Genomic DNA, 20368 nt, shown 5'->3' with positions numbered 1-20368 from the left:
AGGTCAAGGAGGACAAGCATATCTTTATTTCGTTTTTCGGTTGCTACAAGTCAGCATTCAAAGATACACAGAGAACAAATCGGGATGCGACGGAAGCCTTCGACATGGACGGCGTAAAAGTCAACTATCTGAACCATGAGGTCGAGGGAACACTTTTTTTATTTGTTGTTTTTTTTCCCCCCTTGGGTTATGAACGATTCTATTGCTTTAAAAACGCGGTCGGATCACTCCCTGGCCTTCAGTGCATTGTTCAATATCAAATATATCACCCATTTGTTATTGCTCACATCGAAGCTGGCATACAGAGCGATCTAGTACTAGCAGATTATTTTTGGAAAATAACAGTCTGGGGGAATTTTTAGGGGGTGTGTGGGGGGGGGGGTGATACAGGAGGACATGCACTAAGGATGGGATTGGAGGGCAAAAAGATGAGAGGATCATCATGCATGCATTCGGACATCAACTCCCATTTCTGACCGAGTACGCCTGAAAGCCGGACTTTTATCATGCCGACACAGATTCATGTTTCCAATCAAATAAAAAAAAAAAAAAGCAACAAGAACAAATGTGAGGTTGCAGCAAGACGGAATTGTTCACGTTATCGCCGACGAAGCAATGAGTTCAGGATCCATTTTTTTGTTTACTGCGTCAAGTTTCGAACGAACAACAGGTGTTGTCATGACTATAAAATATCTATTACCTTTCTTCAAAAAAAAAAAAACTCTGAAAAATGATGTCATCTGGTGAAAAGCATTACAAAATATACATTGCGTCGATGAATGAAACCAGTTTCAATTGTTTTCATGGGGTCCAATTAGATGTAAATGCTAACAAACAATATGTTGACATGCTAACAGATCTTTCATCCATTTTACGATATTTTGAGCATAAACGGTACAAAAAAAAGGCATATAATAAAAGAATAAAGGCATATATTATTTATCCTCTGTGGGGGAAAAAAAAATAAATTCATATTGCAGCATCTTAATGGGGTCTGCAGGAATTACACTGCTCCCTCCGGTGGCCAAGGTGGGGATAACAGAAGGAGCAGCACAATCGAATTAAGATTGTGATGCACAAACTGTTTTTTTTTTTTTTAAAAAAAAAAAACAACCTCTAAACAGCATCCAGTCACAGCCTCTCCGGCGTGTTACGCAAGGAGGCTGTTCTGTCTTTTCATCCTTCCGTCGCCCCCCCCCCCTCGCTATCCATTCAACCGTGCCCCACTGGCTGGCAGGCCAGAGGGCTGAGCCAACGCTCTGTCGCATTACCCCGCCGCTGAGTGAATTACTCAGCCTCCATTAGGCTAACGAGAAAAAAGAGAGCCAGCGAGATGGCGGAAAGTGAAGGCCGAGGACGGAAGGTCGCACGTTGGGGAAAAAACAAAAAAAAAAAATGAGTCTGATTTCGTTACGTACTCTCGAATCACTACATGAGGGGTTTTTATATATTTATATATATATATATATATATATGCTGTCGTGCTTCTAGATAGTTCCGCCACAAAAAAAAAAAAAGTGTTTGTGGTGATTGGGGACTTGGGAATGATGAAGGATTCCGAACGCAATTGCCTGTCGATGGCACAAAAGAGGCCGGGAACTCAGTACACGGAGCTCCTCCCCCTCACTCCGACATAGTTCGCAGGCCCGCAGAAGGCGACAGAGCAAGAAAATGTCTTTGGGCTGACGTAAAAATGGTAACTGACGGAGGATACGTTGAGGGCGCGGAGATAAGCGGGAACCCGCACTCGCTACGCATTACAAAATGGCCGACTCATTATATGGTGGCTCGGGAGCGATTCGCAACACAGCTAAAAACAAAACAAGATACACCAAAATAATCAAACCCTGATGTGTTGAAAAACAAAAATAATAACCGAGATGACGAGATACGCCCAAGTTCCCTCCAGAGTCATTCACGTCCCTCAGACGCAAAACACACACACACACACACACACACATATATATATATTTATATATATTTAAAAATAGTCAATAAATAATTTGAATCATTCAAAAAATAATAAATAGGGATGTACAATGTTTCAGCGGTTTTTTTTTTTTGTGTGACTTTTTTGCATTTTTTTTGTTCGCTAAAGTTAATAGCGGCTATGGAGGAAATAAGCTAGCCTGCTCTTGTCTGGACTCTAACCTGCCAACTGACCCCCCCCCCACCCCCAACCCCCACCTCTCTCGGGGGCCCTCAGAGGTCGGTGCAGCGCTCCTGCTTGCTGTAATGGTCAAACTGGCTCTTCCAGTGCATCATGTAGGAGGACCAGCGGTGGAACTCCACCTTCCACTGGCGCTCGGCCTCATCTATGTTGTCTGGGGGAGGAAAGGCAAAGGCCACAAGCGCGTGACAAAGGGTACAAGACCCCCCCCACCCCCCCACCCCCCCCCCCAAAAAAAAAAAAACCATCACTGCCGACAATTCTCGCCCAGAGTGCCGTGCGCGATCCGATTCCGCCAAAATTATTCATGATCTACAAATAACGTGTCTTTGTTCATCTATCTATGTCAGTGACGTAGAGCAAGAAAATGTTTTTCCTCTCCCAGGTGGAATATTTGAAGATTTTGGACTGTGATTGCCACAGCATTGAAGCCAAATTTAGATCCTGCCCCCCCCCCCCACACACCCGCTCAACTATTGCGATTATTAATATCCACGTCTTACCGGTGATGTTGAGGAGTCGTGGCAGGAAGTGGTTCCAGAAAGCGCACATCTGGTTCCTCAATCCCCTGTGGACCTTGACGGGCTCCGTGTTGAGCGCCACGTACTTCTGCTCGGCGACGGTGAACTGAGGCCAGCGCTTCCTGTTCTCCGCCGAGCCGTCCACGTTCACGTTGGGATTGCTGAAAAGGGGGCGGGGCAGCGGGCCTCAGCTTCGCCGGACGTGATTGAGCGCTAATCCGAGCGGGGCGTCTCACCCGGATCGGGCAAAGTTGGCCCAGTATCTCATGGTACGCCGACTCAGCTTCTCCTCGTCCTGGGTGTAGTTGAATCTCTTCTCCAGGGGAAGGCCGAAGACGAACTCGATCTCGTAGCCGTGGATCACGCCCATCCACTCGGGCCAGGGCAGGTTGGACGCTCGGTGGTCAAACAGGTAGAGAAAGACCCCTGATCGGAGAGGAAACGGTCGGGGGTGTTTTCGGGGGCATAAGGCTGAGTCGGCGTGTACCTGCGTTGGGCTTGAGCGCGTTGTGCTGGGCGAAGGCGCGGGCAAAGAAAGCCAGCGGGCAGATGACGTTGTGGTCGCCCACGATGTCATCCAAGGCGTCGCGGTTCTTGGCGCCGTTGTTCTCGTCCATCCAGTCGGTGTACTGCAGCACCACCGCCTCCAGGCCGATGTCGTTGGCGTGGGGCACGCTCAGCTTGGCGCCTTGCAAAGAAAGCGGAGCGTTCAGATCGGCCCCCGATTGGCGCAGACGCCGGGAGGCGCTTCACCTTCCAGGAAGTCGCCCCTGGAGATGAGGCTGTCGTTGTCCTTGCTGAACCCGGGAGCGCCGTACAGCAGGAAGTAGGTGCCCTCGTCCTGGTTCACCCCGAGCAGGACCTGCGTGTCCTTAAAGTTGCCAGAGTTGAGCATGGCCTCCGGCGTGTCGGGTACAAAGTCGCCGTCCACCACGGGGACGAACGAAAAGCGAAAGATGGACATCCAGGGCAGGACCTGCTCGAAAGACCCCGTCTCAGCGGAACTAACGGTGATTGGGGTCGGCGCACCGCGGCCATTACCTGAAACTCCTGGTCGATAAGCTCCTGCGGGGTTTTATCACGGAGGCAGTCGACCAGCTCGGTGTCATTCCCGCCGTTGCAGCCCACCAGTCTGCCCAGCTGCGTGGCCCGTCTGCGGGCCTCGGCCGGGCTGACGGTGGCCCAGGGGGTGTTGGGGACCCCGCTCTGGAGGATGGCCCTGGTGAAGACCGACCGGCTGCCCGGAGACAGGAGGTGGAATCCCACTGAGGCGCCGCCGGCGCTCTCCCCGAATATGGTCACCTTTTTTTATGCGGAAGACAATATCAAGCCCGATTGTCCCTCTGTGAGCCGACGTCGACCGGAGTGGAAAAGAACCTGTTTGGGGTTTCCGCCAAAGAAGTGAATGTTGTCCTGGACCCACTGCAACGCCATCCTCTGGTCCAGCAGACCCACGTTGCCGGGAGCCTCCGACGAGCCGTCCAGGGCCAGGAAACCGAAGGCGCCGAGGCGGTAGTTCATGGAGACCACGATGACCGTCTCCGTGTAAGCGAGGTACCGGCCGTCGTACACGTCCAGGGATGAAGAACCGCTGTAAAATCCTGGAAAAAAATAGGAAACGTTGCCGACTGTAGGGATGAAAAATGCTGAGTGGGTAGAAAAAGTCAACACACCCCTGTTCACAAAGGCCAGGTTTTTACGAGAGACAAAAAAGGGGACAGAAAAATAGGACGGTACCTCCGCCGTAGATCCACACCATGACGGTGAGATTGTGCGGTCGGGGCGACGGCGGCACCCACACGTTGAGGTAGAGGCAGTCCTCGCTCATTTCCCGGTTGGGGTTCCACATCTCGCTGCCCGGGAAGCCCGGGAAGGTGTTGTCCACAAACTGGTAGCAAGCGTTGGGGTAGTGACGAGCTTCGTACACGTCCGACCACGGGCGTTTGGGCTCGGCCGGGCGGAAACGGCGCTTCCCCGTGGGCGGCTCGGCGAAGGGGACCCCCAGGAAGGCGGTCACGTGGCCCCGCTCCAGCACCTGCGTGTGGACGCCCCGGATTTTGCCGGCGCGGGTGGCGACGGTGAGGTCCGCCTCGCTTTGAGAGGACACGCCGGGAACGAGGAGGGAGGAGAGGACGAGCGGGGAGAGGAGAAGGACGGCGGTCTGCATGACGGCGACGAAAGACGGCAAACACCGAGGGCGGCGGACGCCGGTTTCCCCTCAGACCTGCAGACGGGCAGAAGAGGAGACGCGGAAATTGGATTACGGGCAAGGCGGAGCGATGAAGAACGGATCCAAAGTGGAAGAATAAATCGGATGAGGGCATCGAACCAAAGGACAGCCGGATGCGTCGTCAAGGTGACGCGACTCGAAGACGTCGAGTAAGATCAGGTAACTTAATAAATACCGCAAAAGTTTCCTCGTGTACCCTTATTGAATTTTATTCCGCAGTTTGGGTGACGTGGCCAAAATAGATCGTCTATACGACAGTGCAGGAATGTTCCAAAATAGTGACGGCACCCCCACGCACACAGTTGGCCCGAATGCCAATTTTGTCACCATGACAACCATACATTGCAAAAACATAAATAGCCGCCGCAGAGCCGACAGGTGGCAGACAACCGTGTGTTGTAGCGCATTTATGCTGCAACTCAAGTCGGGATTCGTTTGTTTTTGCAATAGGGATAAAACTGCCCCCCCCCCCCCCGCGGGGATGTCGTCGACGCCGGCCGAGCGTTCGGACCGAGCGAGATTGTTTGCGGCACAGCGGAGGGGAATCCGCTCTTGGCAGCCCAAGCGAGGACACGGGCAGCAGCTGGATCATCTTTTTATAGACACGCGGCGCAGTCCGGAAGCAGAATTGTGGGGGGGGGGGGGGGGGACTCTGTAGAACGCGCATCCGCGACCGAGTACCCCGGAGTCCGAAGTGGTTTGTCCCGTGTATTGGGAACATCCTTGAAAGAAACCAAAACAAACAGTTCAAGGATCAACATCTGCTTTAAATCCTAGAACCAGATCTTGCTTTAAGTGGTCTATGAGGGGAAGTTGGAGGAGGGAGGACTGATCCCCCCCAACCCCCCCAAAAAAGGACGGCGCAAGCTGGTGGGAAAAATAGGGGGACACCAAGTGGAAAGAAAGTGTGTCACTTCTCAAATTAGACCGAGGAATTTGTGTATGAAGTTCACAGGAGGATTGAATTTACAGTTCGAGACGGTGGCAAAATGGAGGGGGGTGGAGGTGGGGGGGGGATGTCATGTGTTTCCAAGTCCAACACCCCCCCCCCCCCACGCTTATCTGCTCACAACTGGAACAATTTGGACCAGGATGCGCCTTTTGGTGTCAACAAGCCAATAAGCCGCTCTGACTTATTCGAGCGGCGGCTTGACTGGCAGCGGGGGAATTTTCCATCTGGCAACAGCGCCGGCACGTAAATATAAACCCCCCCCCCCCCACACACACACACACACCACCACCACCACCACCAAAGATGCATAAAGGGAATAAAAAGTGGAACACAAACATGGAAAGCATCCGAAAAACAGAAACGGGATCATTTATAGCCAGGATTCGAATCCCCACGCTCAGAATTGTGAGGCACGGGCGCCAACCGCTCGTGCGCCGCGTTGCCCTGAAATAAAACATTTCTGTGGGAGTTGATCTCAGTCAGGAACCTCACGACCAAATATTTTCAGAAGAATATTGCGCTCTATGTGCCGATTACCGTTTTGTCCCGGAAACAACATTCGAGCGGTATTGATCTTAGATTCGCCATAATTGACTTTTTAGTTTCAAAGCTAGAAGGGAAACAGAAATAATAATAAAAAAAAAAAAAAAAAAAAGGCCTTCAATAGAGAATAATTTCGAGGGAGCAAAAAGTGAGAGCTGGCCGGTGGATTTCTCCGGTCACCATGGCTACGGGTGATGTTGCAAAGATGAAATTAAAGGGGCACCGTGTGGCGTTTACGTCGAGTGGGAGTTTGCCAACGCCGAGCGGACGGACAGGCGAAGCGGACGAGGCCAGCGCAGCTTTCGGCCCAAATTCAGTCTCCATTTCGCGGGTGTCGTCGAGAGACACGAAAATGGAATACGGAATACAGACCCGAATTGTTATTTAACCCCCACACCCCGCGTCCGACCTACCTGGCTTGCCTCGAACGACGAACCGAAGGTGAGCACTTGCTCGCAGGCTTCCTTCTCCTCCCTCTCGTCTTTCTTCTTCTTCTTTTTCCACCGACGGAGAAATGGACAAAATGTGGTGCGGTGAGTCGGGCTCACATCCAGCAGCAGCAACAACAGCAGGACGACACAGTGGTTCTGGAGTCTGGAGTCTGGAGGGACGCAGAAAGGCGGGGGGGGGGGGGGGGAAGCAAAGTCTCGCCAGGTCTCGCGAGAAACCACCCAAGTGCAGTATGGATATATTTGGAATTTAAAAAAAAAGGTTTACATAAAAAAAGGGATTAATAACTCATTTTCGGCACCTTTTTTCTTCTTAAAGAAAAATATTTTATTTCAAATTTCACATTTAGACTGGTTACACCACAGGTGTCAAACATCAGGGCTGTGGCCCTACATCCGTCCCACCAGTGCAAATCATATATTTCATGTTTCTTGTGCAAATCTGTGGCTATAATGAAAAGTGGCAGCACTTCATTTTTTGTTCCCGAACCCCCCCCCCAAAAAAAAAGACAACAACTGATGAACAAGCCCATTCCCTTGAATTTTTATTTCAAAAGTAATTAGCTATATCATATTTTTAAACATAGCTGGAACAGCTCACCATCAATATTTAACCGAATAATGTGAAAAAAAAAAATCAAATATATCATACCCACCTAAGATGCTGATTATAATTTGTCGCGTGGAGATCGGGACGGACTTCTTTTGCTGACCCAAATTGGCTCGCTTCGGCCAACCGATCAGAAAGCGCTGATGCCGCCGATGATGACGGTTAAATAAAATTACCTTATTATTCATAAAGCCGAAGTGAACATTTGGACAGTACCGTTGAATACGGAGGCTCTGCCTGGGCAGATTACATTGACACGGCAACACGTGAAAGCTGAAATGTGATTGGGGGGGAGGAAAAAAAAACAAAAAGCGACTATCCACATACACGTCGTCGTTAAACATTTTGTGAATGCTCATTTGTCTGTATGAGCCCTGGCTATACATATTTCCATCTATAAAATTGCATTCAACAGTGTCGTACAGTTGAAATCGGGTGGAGGAGGGGGAAAAAAAAAAAAATGCTACAACATTTCCCGGAATGCCTGGAAGAGACGGAGGCGCATGGGAGTGGCACGAGCACTGCAGTGCACGGATTTTAATCAACTTAAGTGCCGAGAGGGCGACCGGTCCCGTCCCGTCCCGTCCCGCCTCGCTCTCCCCTCGTCCGGGTGCGCTCAAACACGTGCGCCCGCGTGAACTCAGCCGACTGAAGTGGGAATTTGGCTCTGTTGCCGTCGTCATCCGGCATCTTTCCACTTCTATCATGGAACGACCATTGAGCCAAGGTGTGTGTGTGTGTGTGGGGGGGGGTCAAAGATGGATGACCTGACTTACCTTTGAGTAAACTATTAGAACAGAACGCGGGCGAACGAATGCGACCTCGCGGCCGCGTAATCTCTCGCCGGCGTTTGCGCTGACTTGTGAAGATGGCTGATCCGGATCTATTATCTAATTGCGACCGGGCCGACCGCATCAATCTTTCCCGACGTCCGTTTGCCAGACTGCCGCCCGCGTCTGCTGCGCTTGCTGACGCGCGACGTTTGTCATTTTGGTGGAGGGGACGGGGGTGGGGTGGTATAGTTGGATTAGTCCAACTGTGAGACCAAATCCATCTTCGGAACGAATACCTCCAACGTACGGGAAAAAAGAATGGCGGCGGCTAACTTTACGATGGCGCACTATTAAAAGAAGCATATGCTCTAAACGTGTCAGCCTCAAAATCCCATTGGTCAGCTTCGCCGATATTTTTAGCACCTATACAACCCCCCCCCCACCTCTCTCGTTCATTTTCAGAAGTGTTTCAGAACATCTTTATTGTCCCGTTCGTCAGCATTTTTAAATGAGCAGATTGCTCTTTCTTTCCACTTCCATTTTCAGCTCATTCCGCGCTTCGGGTGTTGTGTACTAGTATCTCCAGACCGGCAGCCTCGAAACAGGTTTACACTGACCCTCAGTGGCGCAAAACCTCCGTGACTGTACGCAAGCGCCGAAATTTTTGTACGGCAAACCCTTTTGAGCATTTATTACATATCCTACGAATACACTGAATTGTCTAAGTACTGGTAGCCTCTTTGGTCTCACTGGTACGACACTTGAGTGCACTACTAGATTGTCTTACTAGCAACAATTTTTCCACAACTGCCCTCAAGTACTGCATGACATTTCAGTACACTCTTAAAGTTCCTTGAAAAAAATTTAGGTACCCGTATGGATTATTAAATATATGCCTCAACTGTATGGAAATACGATACGTGATGTTGTACTGGTGTACCTCGCTGTCCAGAAATGTCATACAGCGGTGGAGCGGTTTCTGACCGAGCCTGGGCGCCGCCTAGTAAACCGCGACGCCGGCGCGATCCGCCAACGCCGCGTTCACCCTCCTGACGCTGAGCTCTGCGGCCAGTCCCCGGGACTTCTTGTAGAAGAAAAGCGAGAGCTGGCGGTCCTTGAGGAAGTTGTGGTAGAGGGTGGCCAGGCGGGTGCACAGGACCAGCTGCGACTTCTTGTCGCCCACATCCATGGCGGCGGCCAGCGCTAAATGGTAGTAGCCTGCCGCGTCAAATGGGTCCTGGTGAGAAATACGTTGGATTTACTTTTGATTCGGCAGCATTTTGCCCCGGCATCCTGTACCTTGAGTTTGTAGAAAAGGATGTCCCCCAAGGTCCGGTAGACCCTGGCGTAGTAGAGCGCTTCCTCGTCAAACTGCAGAGGGGCCGGGCAGAGGCTGAGGGTCTTCAAGTAGAAGTGTTCAGCCAGCTCACACTGACCCAAACGGTGGTGCAGGAAGGCCAGACGATGGTAGGCCACCCGCTCGTTCAAGCGCTCCCCTGGAAAAGAAACGCCCGATCGCTGGTTTAGAATTATCCCGATTAACCTAGTACTTAAAACCAGAATCCAAAAACCATCCAATGTAAAATGATCAAACATTTTCACATGGGTTCAAATCTAAATCATGGAACTTTCTTTTTCAATTGTCTTGTTACAGGTAGGGTTAGGGTTGTAGGGTTACGGTTAGGTACCTCCGTTCATCACCATTTCAGTCCTGATCCAAGAAACAAGATGTCACTTTTCCACTAAATGCGTACTATACTGGTTTATTTATTTTTTTTTTTTGAATTTGACATTGTCAATCGATCCCGGTCCACCCACGGCTGAATGTGCTCCATTTCGAGGCGAGTCCAGCAGAAGAGCCAAGACCTCCGTACCCAACGTAATGCTGATGTCCAGCGCGGTGTGAGCAAACTCCAGAGCGTCTCCGTACAGTCGGAGGCTGAGCATGACTTCAGTCAGCTTGTTGCACAACCTCAGCTTGCTTGACACCGAGTCGCTCCTGGCCGCGATGGGAAGAGCGCGATCCTGCGTCCAAAGCACAACCGACAAACTGACCAAAGCGTCGACAGTGACACCCCTGTTCTCGCCAGAGTCCAGAGCGGGGTGGGGTACACTACTTTGGGAGACCCCGGAAAGCGACCGTACCCTGTAGTAGGTGATGGCCTTGTCCCGGTCCTGGCTGCTGTTGAAGAAGATATCTCCAGCAGCTTCCAGCAGGTTCAAGATGAACTTGGTATCTCCTGTGCTCAGGGCGACATCCTGAGCCGCCTGACCACCGCGAGACATTTCTTTTTAAAAGTGGGGGCAAACGGACACAAACGTAGATGCGCACAGGATATTTGACTGACCTGCACGTAAAGTTCCACCAGTTCCACCTGGCCAAGGAGGTGGTAGATCTTCCCGGCTTGCAGCCACCCGTACGCCTCCTTCTCCCTGCGGCCCAGGTCGATGAAAATACCCAGGCTGCTCTTGGTGTGGTCAAGAGCTGCGCGGTAGGCCCTGCAGACGGTGAGGAAAACTGTCAATAAATCAACTCAAAACAATAACTGCAAAAGGACAGTTAACGTCAATGTAGCGTCTCACTAGTAGCGCCGGCAGTGCGCACGTTTCAACTAGTGTACGACAAGCCGCGGCGGGACACCTGTCTGTGGCCAGCGACAGGAAGAGCTGGCTGACAGCTTCCTGCGCGTCGCCCTCGCGTTCTCGGTCTCGCGTTCCTCGAAGCAGCCGGACCTGGTACTGGCTGTAGATGATGTGCCGGGCCTGGTCTGGACTCTCACATTCGTACAGGTGGCACAGGCGTCTTACCGCCCTCAGCTGCCCTGGCAACCATGGACACGGACTTGGTCTCCTTTTTGTGATTTGTATACATTCTCAGTTACAGTTCATGTTTTTTTTCCTTGATTCAGGACTCAGTCCCTGTCCACTGCATATCTGAATGGATTCCATTGCATCATATTTTAGATTAAACCCCAGATTAATCATAGTAAAATAGAAACAGTTCAGGATATTACAATTTTGCCATTTACATTCTGAGAGGTTGGCACCGATTGCCAGCAGCAAAGCCCACTCGTAGCATCCTTTCCCATGATGCATCCGGCGCTCCTTCACGCAATGTTGTCCCAGTTCCAGCAGCACAGCGATGAAAGTGGCCTCGTGCCCTCCGTCCAGAGCAGAAAAGAGCTGCACAGACTCCATCAGGTGCTTCTGGGCCAGTCCTTTAGCTCCAGCCTTGAGGCACATCAGCCCTTTGCGAGACGAAGGAAGTTATTTTCTGAACTCCCACCCGTGTCCTCGTCTAACCCGAACAAGTACACGGAATACCAAGGTTAGCATGAGCTACTGCCCAGTTCGGCATGTCTTTGTACTCCTGGCAGATCTCCACAGCAGCGTGATAGCTCTCTGCCGCCCTGCGAAGGTCACCCATGCACCGGAGCGCCACGCCACGCATGTTGAGCACCAGCCCTTGACGCCAATCGAATAGTTAAAAAGCAGAGGTGGCAGAAAGTCACATCCTGGATGGACAAATCATCACTTTCAGGTATCACACAAGCCCGACGTCACTGCAAAACCCTTTCGAGTTAGATGCAATCACGTCAAAGTCAAGTTGAGGCATTCATCAGTTTTTAGCCATGCAATTCCCAAGAACTAAAACGAGCAAATTGAGTCCGACTGGATTCAGGTCATTGGACTCAAGTCCCTAGAAACAAAACCGAGGTCCAAAGACCAAAAATCCACAGACCTTTCAGCGGCACGGTGTAGTGCTCAGGCAGGGCGGCCGAGACCGAGTCCAAGACATGCAGTCCCACGCTCGGCTGACGGTCGTGGATGTGGAGCCACGCCAGCCAGATGAGGGCGTTCTTCTGTTCTGCCGGGTCGGCGGAGGGAGGAGTTTCGCCGATGAGAACGCGCATGAGTCGGATCGCGTTGTCAAGCATCCCCTGCCGGTAAAAGAGCTGCGAGAGACAAACGGCAAGTTGGTGCTTCAACGCCGAATGTTGTCCATGTCGTGGTGTTCCTTGGTTGTCGGTCAAAGACAGACAACAGTGTAAATATGGAGCCAGGTGAGCTGGGAAGGAGTCCTCGTCCGTGGTGTTGTCAGAGACAAGGAGCAGGCTGCTGAAGCTGTCAGTCAGTGTCGTAGAAGGATGGCGTGATGCTCTTGCAGCTGAGCAAATACTGAGATGGTGGAGGCCCATTTCCCTGTAGAGCCTCCCCAGGGTTAGATGCCCTCCACTGGGAGAGATGCTGGACCTTCCCTGGGCTGTGGTGGATAGAACAAGGAGTCTCTCTAGGTACGGGACAACTTGGGAGCCCTGTTTATTCGTCCAATGATACATCACCAGAAAATAACAAGCTCGAGCTTCAGCCATTGTGTTTTGAGAAAGAACCGCTTTCTTGAGGGCGTATTCTAGAACCGAGCTTTCCTTCACACATTCCAGGCAGTGCGACGTTCCCATTAACAAGGCCACGAGTCGCTCGGACATACCGAAGAAGCTCTCTGTGTTCTTCTGTAAAAAATAAATGCCTGCCAGATTGGAGTAAATGCTCGCCAGCAGACTAACATCTTTGAAAGTTTCACGAGGGACCGCGAGAGCCTCCTCAAAGTAAACCCGGGCCTGGCTGAATTTGGACTTAGCAGCAGAGAACTTGCCCAGCAAGAAGCATAAACGAGTCTGGGACCACAATTGCCGCTTCTTCCTGGCAGTTTCTCTGGCGACGGAGAGAAAGGAGATCAACTCGTCGTCGCAGGAGTGGCCGCAAAAGATGGAGGAGGACAGATGTTCAGGACTTTGTAGGTACAACACTCTGAACTCATCTTTGGATTCTCGTCCTTCAAAAAAAGACAGGAGCAAAGCGATGTTCTCGGTGTCTTGTCTCTCTTCAGCTGGCTGAACTGTGAAACGAGGAGTTTTCAGGCGTCGGCCTTCAACGGGATCAATCGCATCCTCTTGGATCCTCGGACAAACGCGCACGGGGGTTAAGTGCTTTTCTCGGTCGAAAAGCCACTCCGTATTTTCTGCGACGTCAGGCTCAACTGAGGCTGAGGAATTTTCTGAAAAGGGAAAAATCGAGACGCTAGAGACCAGAACCCCCGTCAGGCCTGCTGCTTAAGACTCCGTACAACGGGCCAGTCGGAAAGGACTTACTTGACCGATTCTTCTCGGAGTCTTGGTAACTGAACACATCTAGGATGAAATAATAAAGAAGCCACAGATTTATCTCTTCCTCTTCAGATTTGCATTTTCATCGCAAGCGCCAGTTTTATCGTGATACTTTGAGCAAAAGCCCGGACTATGGATTTGACGTTCTGGTGCCAAATTCCTTTTTTGTTGATAGTTTTTACATTCCAGACGATCAGGAGCGCTTTCCTCAATGGATTCTCATCCGAAATAGCCTTATAAACATAACAAAACGTGTTTTCATGTTCTCACCTAGTTTGTACGCATGACCGACATCACTTTGAGATGTTCTCTCGAGCAAGGCAGTCGTTTCCTCAATGATGTCGTCCTCACGGAGGTTGAAGAAGTTGACTTCTTCTCCGTCTAAAAGAGCGTTTACCGACCTGGACAAGACAAGGAACGCCACTATCGCTTCCGAAAGCTGCTTTGCTTGTTCCGTCGTAATGTTGTGGCGAAACCCTCACTCATAAGTGTCACCCGAGCGTTGCACCTGGCTCGTCGCCACCAGACCCGCTTCCCCCGTTTCCTCCTTGGCGCCCAAGAACCAGCGGTGGCAGGACACCAGTCGTCCCATGATGACGATGCGATCACCCGGTGACACGCTCAACTCGTCTGGACCTTCGGCGTCATACTGCACGGTGGCCACACACGCGCCCGTGGCTGAATATGATTACCCATGAACAAATCAAATCAAATGCAACGTTACATCTATGTAAAGTGATTCAAACTGCAATCGTCCAGTAGGTCTTGCCACCTCACCAAAGTGCAAAGGGAGGTCACTGGCAGGTTTGCCATCACCCACTAAAATGCTCTCGGGGCAGGACTTGAGAAACCACCTGCGGACATGTGACAAGGAAGACACCGTTGCAGAAAGGGGTCCTTTCGGATCGCCTGCAAAATCTAGCGCACGGTCGGCCACTGCTACATCGAGGGTCATCTTATGCATGGTGGACTTTCTGTAGAATGAAAACGTGGTTCATGTTTCATTCTCATTTTGTTTTCTGCGTCAGTCTTACAGTAAAGGCCAACACGAGAGTGGGAACAGGTGCTCAGGAATCGGATAAGATACAGGAACAAGTGTTAAAACACATTCGCTGCCATTGACGGATATAAAAGTCAAATGTCTTTGCTAGCTGGGAAGGCTGGTAGTGAATGATTGGTGCGTTTTAATGCGACGTCTCGCTATATTAATATGTTTTTCAATGGGTGGAACCCGCTATTCCCCGCGGTAAACAGGGATCCGCTGTATTCAATTTTGCTAACGTTGAGGATTGTGACTCACTGATGAAAAGGTATGACGGGCTCCAGTGTCGGTTTGGGCGTAGTGCCTCTGGCTCCGTCCGCCAGACACAGGACAGTCCAGCCCGAGTCCTGCAAGGGTGCCTCAAAGAGCGCAATGTCTCCCTGTTCCAGGTACAGATCACCTCCGGAGGTGGAACTGTCAAAAATCTGGCTCGCGGCGCAGCGAGCGAAAAGCGACGCTGAAAAATGACACACAGATCACAACAGTCAACCAGACGTGACTCAAGCGATGGAACTTGACTCGTGTTGGATTTGAGTCAAGTTCTATGCTTGTGCATGTCCCGTTCTTTAGAGCCTGTCTACACTTGATACATTTTTATTTGATAGTCTTCGTTGTTCTTCATTTAACTCCTCAATTTGCTTGATTTTTACCACAGAAACTTCACGGTTACAACTTGTGGACTTACTCCCAAGTGCTGCCACCGCGTACCTTCATGCATGAGAGCGCAGGTGTAGAAAACACGAAGAGTGTCCTCCGGAGTGGAGACCTCGATCCTCAACTGTTCTTCCAAGGAAAGGAGCCACAACTTCTGGTCAAACAACAGCTGCTCCATGAAATGACCCAGGAGACCTATTACAAATATTACACGACAGATAAAACATTTTTGAAGTCAAACACTAAAACTAGATGTAAATATACAAAATTTTCCCGATTTACCCAGCGTGTAATAGGTTGTGAACTTCCACACTTCCTCGAAGGTTTTGAACGTGACAAAAATCACTTGGTCTTCACTGTCGACGGCGAGCAGGTGGGCAGACAACTCCTATTTGGCGCAAAATAAAATTCATTTTTAGATTTCTTGACTACAAGTCAAGAGTCTCCACTTTTTAAACTTTTACAGAAAACACGTTCACTGCCACTGACGGCATTTGACGTCAAATAGCCATGTTGACTGGAAATGTTGGCAGTGAACGTAAACCAGTACCTTGACTTTGAGGAGACCCCGTATTCACTCCACCTCACCGGTGACAAAGCTACACGCTAAAAGTGAACATTCCAAAGGGTGTTTTTGCGACGTACCCTAAAGAGAGCGCTGAGCTCAGTGCTGTCGTCCTGCTGATTGCGCAGTTTCCCTCGCAGCGTTTCCTGCGACTCCTCGCGTGCAGGAAGACACTCGGGACCCGCGACCACATTCAGGCGCAGTGACAAAGCTGAGGAAAAAAAGTGCGCTAAAGTCAGGGATTTAGCTCCAAATCCACAGCAGTCTCCGTTATTTCGAGAACTGAATACAATTCCGTACAAAGCAATCATTTTTGTCACATTGTCAACTCTTATTATTATTATTTTTTTTTATGGAACGGCTTGTTCCAGCTACAGTTTGATCCAGACGTCAGAATTAATCAGTGACTTCAAGGGTAAATGTATAAACTGTTTGAAATGGACTCACATGACATGCTCGCTATTGGGGTCATTTCGATGTCACATTTCGACTTTCACGAGCTTTCCGCGGCATGAATACAATAAAAACATGAACAAAAAAAAATAAGGGAGTGACCTGTAGGAAAGTTCTCCTCAGGTTTTCCCTTCGGACTGACGGCATCTTTTGAGAAAGCGGCACCTGAAAGAGACGTGGGGGAAAAAAAAAAGTATTTGTTCCAGCCATCGCAACGCCATGTGCGTACTAGACAAATTCAGTACAACATTAAAGCCATAAATCAAATATTTGCACGTGACAAAGAACATTGTGGAATACTGCATATGACTTACCCCAAAACAAAAAAAAAATACATACTTTTTTGTACTTTCTCTTACCGAGTTTGCGGTGCTGTTTGCTTTTTTCCATCGTACTCTCTTCCTCGGGTCGCACACAAGCGCGCTGCGAGGACACACATCAGCACTTCTCAGAGGAGGAAACAAGTGTCGAGCAAACAGCAGTCGCTCAGGCTCTCCAAAATAAAAGCTGGTCAATTAAGTGGGAATAGACATGAAAAGTGTAATTAATTAAATAAATTGATTATTACACAGTAAGGAATGAGTTGTTACTAATTGAAAAGGAATCCTTACCCTCGTGTTATTCTGGTGCGACTTTTATTTTGAAGCTACACTCCATTCATGTACAAGTTCTTTTTTTTTTTTTTTTTTAATTTTCCCACAGAAAATTGGTGGTACACACCGAATATTATGACAGACCACTCTTAAATGTGTACCGCTCCGCCATTTGCTGGTTAATCATCGCTCACTTAGCAAACAAACCAGTCCCCCCCCCCCCCAAAATGGTTGAAGAAATCTCTGGAAGCAGGAAGTTTTCTTTCCCAAAAAAAAAAAAAGTGTACACACAAGTAGAGAGCAGGTAGCATTTAAACGTAACTTGTGAGCAAATAAAAGCCCGACTCGCCATTGGTCAAGCAGCGTATGTGGCGATTATCACCCGCTATTGTTGACATCATGACATAATGCGACTTAGTTGACCATTTTGAAAATATACTATCTGTAAGATATATTTCCCATACTTTGTGTTATATGAGATTAATATCATGGCCGGCATCAATTATTCAGATGAGAAAGAACGGCGTGACCAAATTAACCAACGTTTCCGAAGGCCTTGCTATTAAATGGGTAACAACATGGCGTCCTTAACATGACATAAATTTGACCAATAAGAGAAGAGGAAGGCCACTCAAAGAGTGTCCAGACTTGTGTATGCCAGGCCGCTGGGTGGCGTAGCAACATAAGTCCGTAGTTACACTACCGTCACTCTGACGCCACGTTATGATCTTGCTGTCGTGTTATTGAATAACGTAGATGTGAGTGCAACTTTTTCACGTGGGTGATTTTTATCCCCCCCTCCCCGCCAACCTCTCTAGCTCACTTCCTTATTGTCCTGTCTCGTCGCACCCCGCTGACGTCGACACAATCACAATCTTGCCGTCCAAAACGGGGTTGTAAACAAACAAACAAAAAAAAAACACGTGGTCGCCGTGACGTCACTGAAAAATATTTATTGCCGATAACCGAGGAAGCGCAAGGCTGAAAGTTTTTTTCTCACATATCTGTCTGCTTTTGTGGAATAAAACCGCAGAGTCAATGCAAAGGACTTCAAAACTTCTGGGTATGATTATTTGGTTAAACTGCCCCTTTCTTTGTTGTTAAGTATCCTCCTGGTTCTTTTCAGGGGAACTCCAGAATAGGTCTTTTCCAACAGGTTGGCACAATTTGTTGGAATCAAGTTTTTGTCCTTTAAAGTCTTGACAACTGCGGAGAGCGACAAAACCTTCTTTTTCAATCGTCTTGTTTTCTGTTGGGAAAATTTCAGCCTTTTCTTCAGAGCCTGAATGGTGTCCAAAGCTTGATTAATTTGATGTTTCAGATATCGTGGGCTCTCTTTTATGCAGTAGCTGTGGTCATTATGACTTGGTCCTGGTTCGGATGGACCTGGCACGTCTGGAAGTGGAATGCTGTCCTGACTGTGCACATTGTCACCGGAGCTGCTTGCTGTTTGCTTTCTGGGGCGAGGGTTTCTGGGCTTATACTGCAAAACAAAACAAAAACAAGAAAAAGAGAATCATTAAATGGTTTCCACCAACGTTCCCTCGAATTTTTGACGTGTCTGAGCAAACACACTAAGCACGTGAGCGCCCCCTTTGACCACTGTGAGCAACATCAGACGTACCATTGAAGTTACGTCGCTCATTCAAAGGTTCAAATTCCATTCTCATGTCGTCGTTCACTGCGCTGGATCTGATTTCCTCTGCGCTGAGAGCGTGCGACAAGTGCGCAAATGCGCAGTTGCGCAGCTTAGAGGCAACATTGGCTACCACTATTTCTTCAGCCAACCATAATTCCGGGTTCATAGACTTACATCATGAAAACAATTCCAGGAATTTTCCCAGGTAATTTAAAACGATTCATGAATCCCAATAATCAAATACCGTAATTCCCGGCCTACGGGGCGCACCTGGTTATAAGCCTCGGAACACAGAGAGAAGATTAACGCTAGCACCGCGCTAACGCTCTGTGTACTGAGGCTTATAACCAGGTGCCCGTCACGCTAGCGCCGCATCACCGCAGGGTTGAAAAAGCGTGTGAAAAAAGTCGCGGCTTGTAGGCCGGAAATGACGGTAATTGGAACGTCCTTTAAGTCAATTTTCCAGGGGTCATCTGCAGGAAGACGTCGAAATTTTCTGATTGGTTTATAGAATTTTATTCACTCGCAATGATCCAGGCCTCGGTAAGGCATCCGTGGACTTGGGTCCGCTATTGGTGTATTTGCTGTCAATCACCACGAAAAGCAGTGCACTGGTTTCTGGAAACATGAATGTCTCGACGTGGAAGAGTTGTCAGCGGATGAAGAAACGGGAGCGGTTTACCACTTGGAGTCTACCGTCTCATCATAGGAGCCAAATAATCTTATGACAGCAAATAGACGCGATCGAATCATCAAATCGAAGCAGCTCGATGTGTCTTACCTTTTTCTTTAGGTGGTCTGGAAACTGAAATATTGTGGGGACTGCATCCTTTCGCAGGCGCGTTGTCTGCCCGGTCCGGTCGAAAGCACTTTCCTCGAAGTGATCCGAGCACAACACTGCTGTCGCCGAGGGTGTGTACTTCTTTCTTTTCGTGTTCGCAATCCATTTCTTCTTCAGGTGCATATTTTGAGGGAACCTATCGTGAAAAAAAAAAAAAAAAAAGATATATTTATCGCAAAATACGGTGGACAAATTCATCTGGACCAGTTGAATACCCCAGACGGCATGTGAGAACATCATCCATGAATACACGGGCAAAGTGGAGGACTGGATTTGTTATTACTCAGTTTGAGATTACCTTAGATGATCACGACTCCAAAATATTACACACATGAATAGGTCATAATTGCAAGTTACTGATCAAATAGGCCGTTTAGTTTTCCCATTATTTTGAAAACCACATCTTAAATATCTATCAATTTTGGGACACATCATAACGTAGCAAAAAAAAAAAAACTAAGCATTTTTTTTGTCCTGAAAAGATTAATTTTGAAGTCAATCAGATATATTTTGGGAAAATAAGGACTCGCAATGGGAAAATACATGCTAAACGCATTGCTCATTCCTCGCATTTGAAAATCAAATTCAATTTTCATAGTTCCGTATGATGAAATTAATCAAAAATTTTACAGAAAATGTGGTTTCTTTTGTAATCATTGATGAAGTTTGGGAAAATATTTACATCGCATTTTCGCGAAAAAACGGTCGGTTTATAAAGATGAAGCAGAGAGTGAACAGTGAACAACAACCGTAAACAAAACTTTGTTCAAGTGAATTAAAGTGAAAAATAACCTTTACAAACGAACTTTCAACAGTGTCAAAGTCAATCTTTCTAACTTACCTGTGGAAGGTTTTCTCACAGCCACGAAACTGACGATTAAGGCATTTAATCGCTGCACAGGTCGGCATGGCTGTTTTGGGAGTATCAAGATGGCGGGTATCTGCTTCCGGCGACTTCCGCTACGGTGGCCAATGAGCGATCTAGTCTTGTTTTTTTTTCTTATCAGCGCGTAGGCCCGAGGAACACGGGATATTTACCAATCAGACTACAAAATAAAAGCATAAAAGTCTGTGGGTTTCTTTTTTTTTTTAGCTTGAAAAGTAGATATAAAAGTAAAACAGGTGATACAGAGAGTATGTTTATTCTATGAACTGATAAATTTCACTC

General features: G+C 48.6%; 2 protein-coding genes and 1 long non-coding RNA gene across 5 annotated transcripts; all 3 read right to left on the bottom strand.

Annotated features, from left to right (window-relative positions):
- Positions 1-13: 13 nt before the first annotated feature.
- ache (acetylcholinesterase (Yt blood group)) lies at positions 14-7045 on the bottom strand. Its single transcript, XM_061808725.1, has 9 exons — positions 6830-7045; positions 4429-4915; positions 4069-4292; positions 3733-3993; positions 3445-3667; positions 3179-3379; positions 2928-3117; positions 2674-2852; positions 14-2324 (listed from the first exon to the last, which is right to left on the bottom strand). Exons 2-9 carry the CDS (start codon positions 4856-4858, stop codon positions 2203-2205), a joined length of 1830 nt encoding a protein of 609 aa, XP_061664709.1. The 5' UTR covers positions 4859-4915; positions 6830-7045; the 3' UTR covers positions 14-2202.
- Positions 7046-8713: 1668 nt separating this feature from the next.
- Positions 8714-16782, bottom strand: LOC133494684 (SH3 domain and tetratricopeptide repeat-containing protein 1). 3 transcript variants are annotated; one of them, XM_061808723.1, is made up of 20 exons: positions 16739-16782; positions 16487-16634; positions 16230-16292; positions 15755-15885; positions 15392-15497; positions 15164-15304; positions 14714-14912; positions 14191-14267; positions 13896-14091; positions 13684-13814; positions 13399-13437; positions 11991-13304; positions 11573-11713; positions 11278-11496; positions 10890-11070; positions 10597-10747; positions 10394-10516; positions 10123-10273; positions 9548-9744; positions 8714-9485 (listed from the first exon to the last, which is right to left on the bottom strand). In XM_061808723.1, the coding sequence occupies exons 2-20, from the start codon at positions 16515-16517 to the stop codon at positions 9249-9251; spliced, it is 3828 nt and encodes a 1275-aa protein (XP_061664707.1). In that variant the 5' UTR covers positions 16518-16634; positions 16739-16782; the 3' UTR covers positions 8714-9248. The 3 variants fall into 3 exon arrangements, with proteins under 3 accessions (XP_061664707.1, XP_061664706.1, XP_061664708.1); XM_061808722.1 differs by having other exon boundaries at positions 16487-16759; XM_061808724.1 differs by lacking the exon at positions 8714-9485 and having other exon boundaries at positions 9597-9744; positions 10067-10273; positions 16487-16763.
- Positions 16783-17076: 294 nt separating this feature from the next.
- LOC133494587 (uncharacterized) lies at positions 17077-20231 on the bottom strand. Its single transcript, XR_009793324.1, has 3 exons — positions 20042-20231; positions 19141-19336; positions 17077-18203 (listed from the first exon to the last, which is right to left on the bottom strand). It is a non-coding gene; the product is annotated as an uncharacterized LOC133494587 (long non-coding RNA).
- Between the last annotated feature and the right edge of the window lie 137 nt (positions 20232-20368).

This window comes from Syngnathoides biaculeatus, chromosome 21, assembly GCF_019802595.1.
Source record: "Syngnathoides biaculeatus isolate LvHL_M chromosome 21, ASM1980259v1, whole genome shotgun sequence".
Classification (NCBI taxonomy): Eukaryota; Metazoa; Chordata; class Actinopteri; order Syngnathiformes; family Syngnathidae; genus Syngnathoides; species Syngnathoides biaculeatus.
The sequence above is the reverse complement of the archived record's forward strand: the minus strand, read 5'-3'. Positions and strand labels throughout refer to the sequence as shown.

Excerpts from the sequence above, each read along its gene's own strand:
- LOC133494684 (XM_061808723.1), bottom strand. The coding sequence starts at position 16,517 with ATGGAAAAAAGCAAACAGCACCGCAAACTCG. Across the intron at positions 10,748-10,889 it reads CTGTCGCTGGCCACAGACAG|GGCCTACCGCGCAGCTCTTG; the intron begins GTGTCCCGCCGC and ends CACCGTCTGCAG. Across the intron at positions 10,517-10,596 it reads TGGTGGAACTTTACGTGCAG|GCGGCTCAGGATGTCGCCCT; the intron begins GTCAGTCAAATA and ends CGCGGTGGTCAG.
- ache (XM_061808725.1), bottom strand. The coding sequence starts at position 4,858 with ATGCAGACCGCCGTCCTTCTCCTCTCCCCGCTCGTCCTCTCCTCCCTC. Across the intron at positions 2,853-2,927 it reads GCCAACTTTGCCCGATCCGG|CAATCCCAACGTGAACGTGG; the intron begins GTGAGACGCCCC and ends CCCCCTTTTCAG. Across the intron at positions 2,325-2,673 it reads ACGACTCCTCAACATCACCG|ACAACATAGATGAGGCCGAG; the intron begins GTAAGACGTGGA and ends TTCCTCCCCCAG.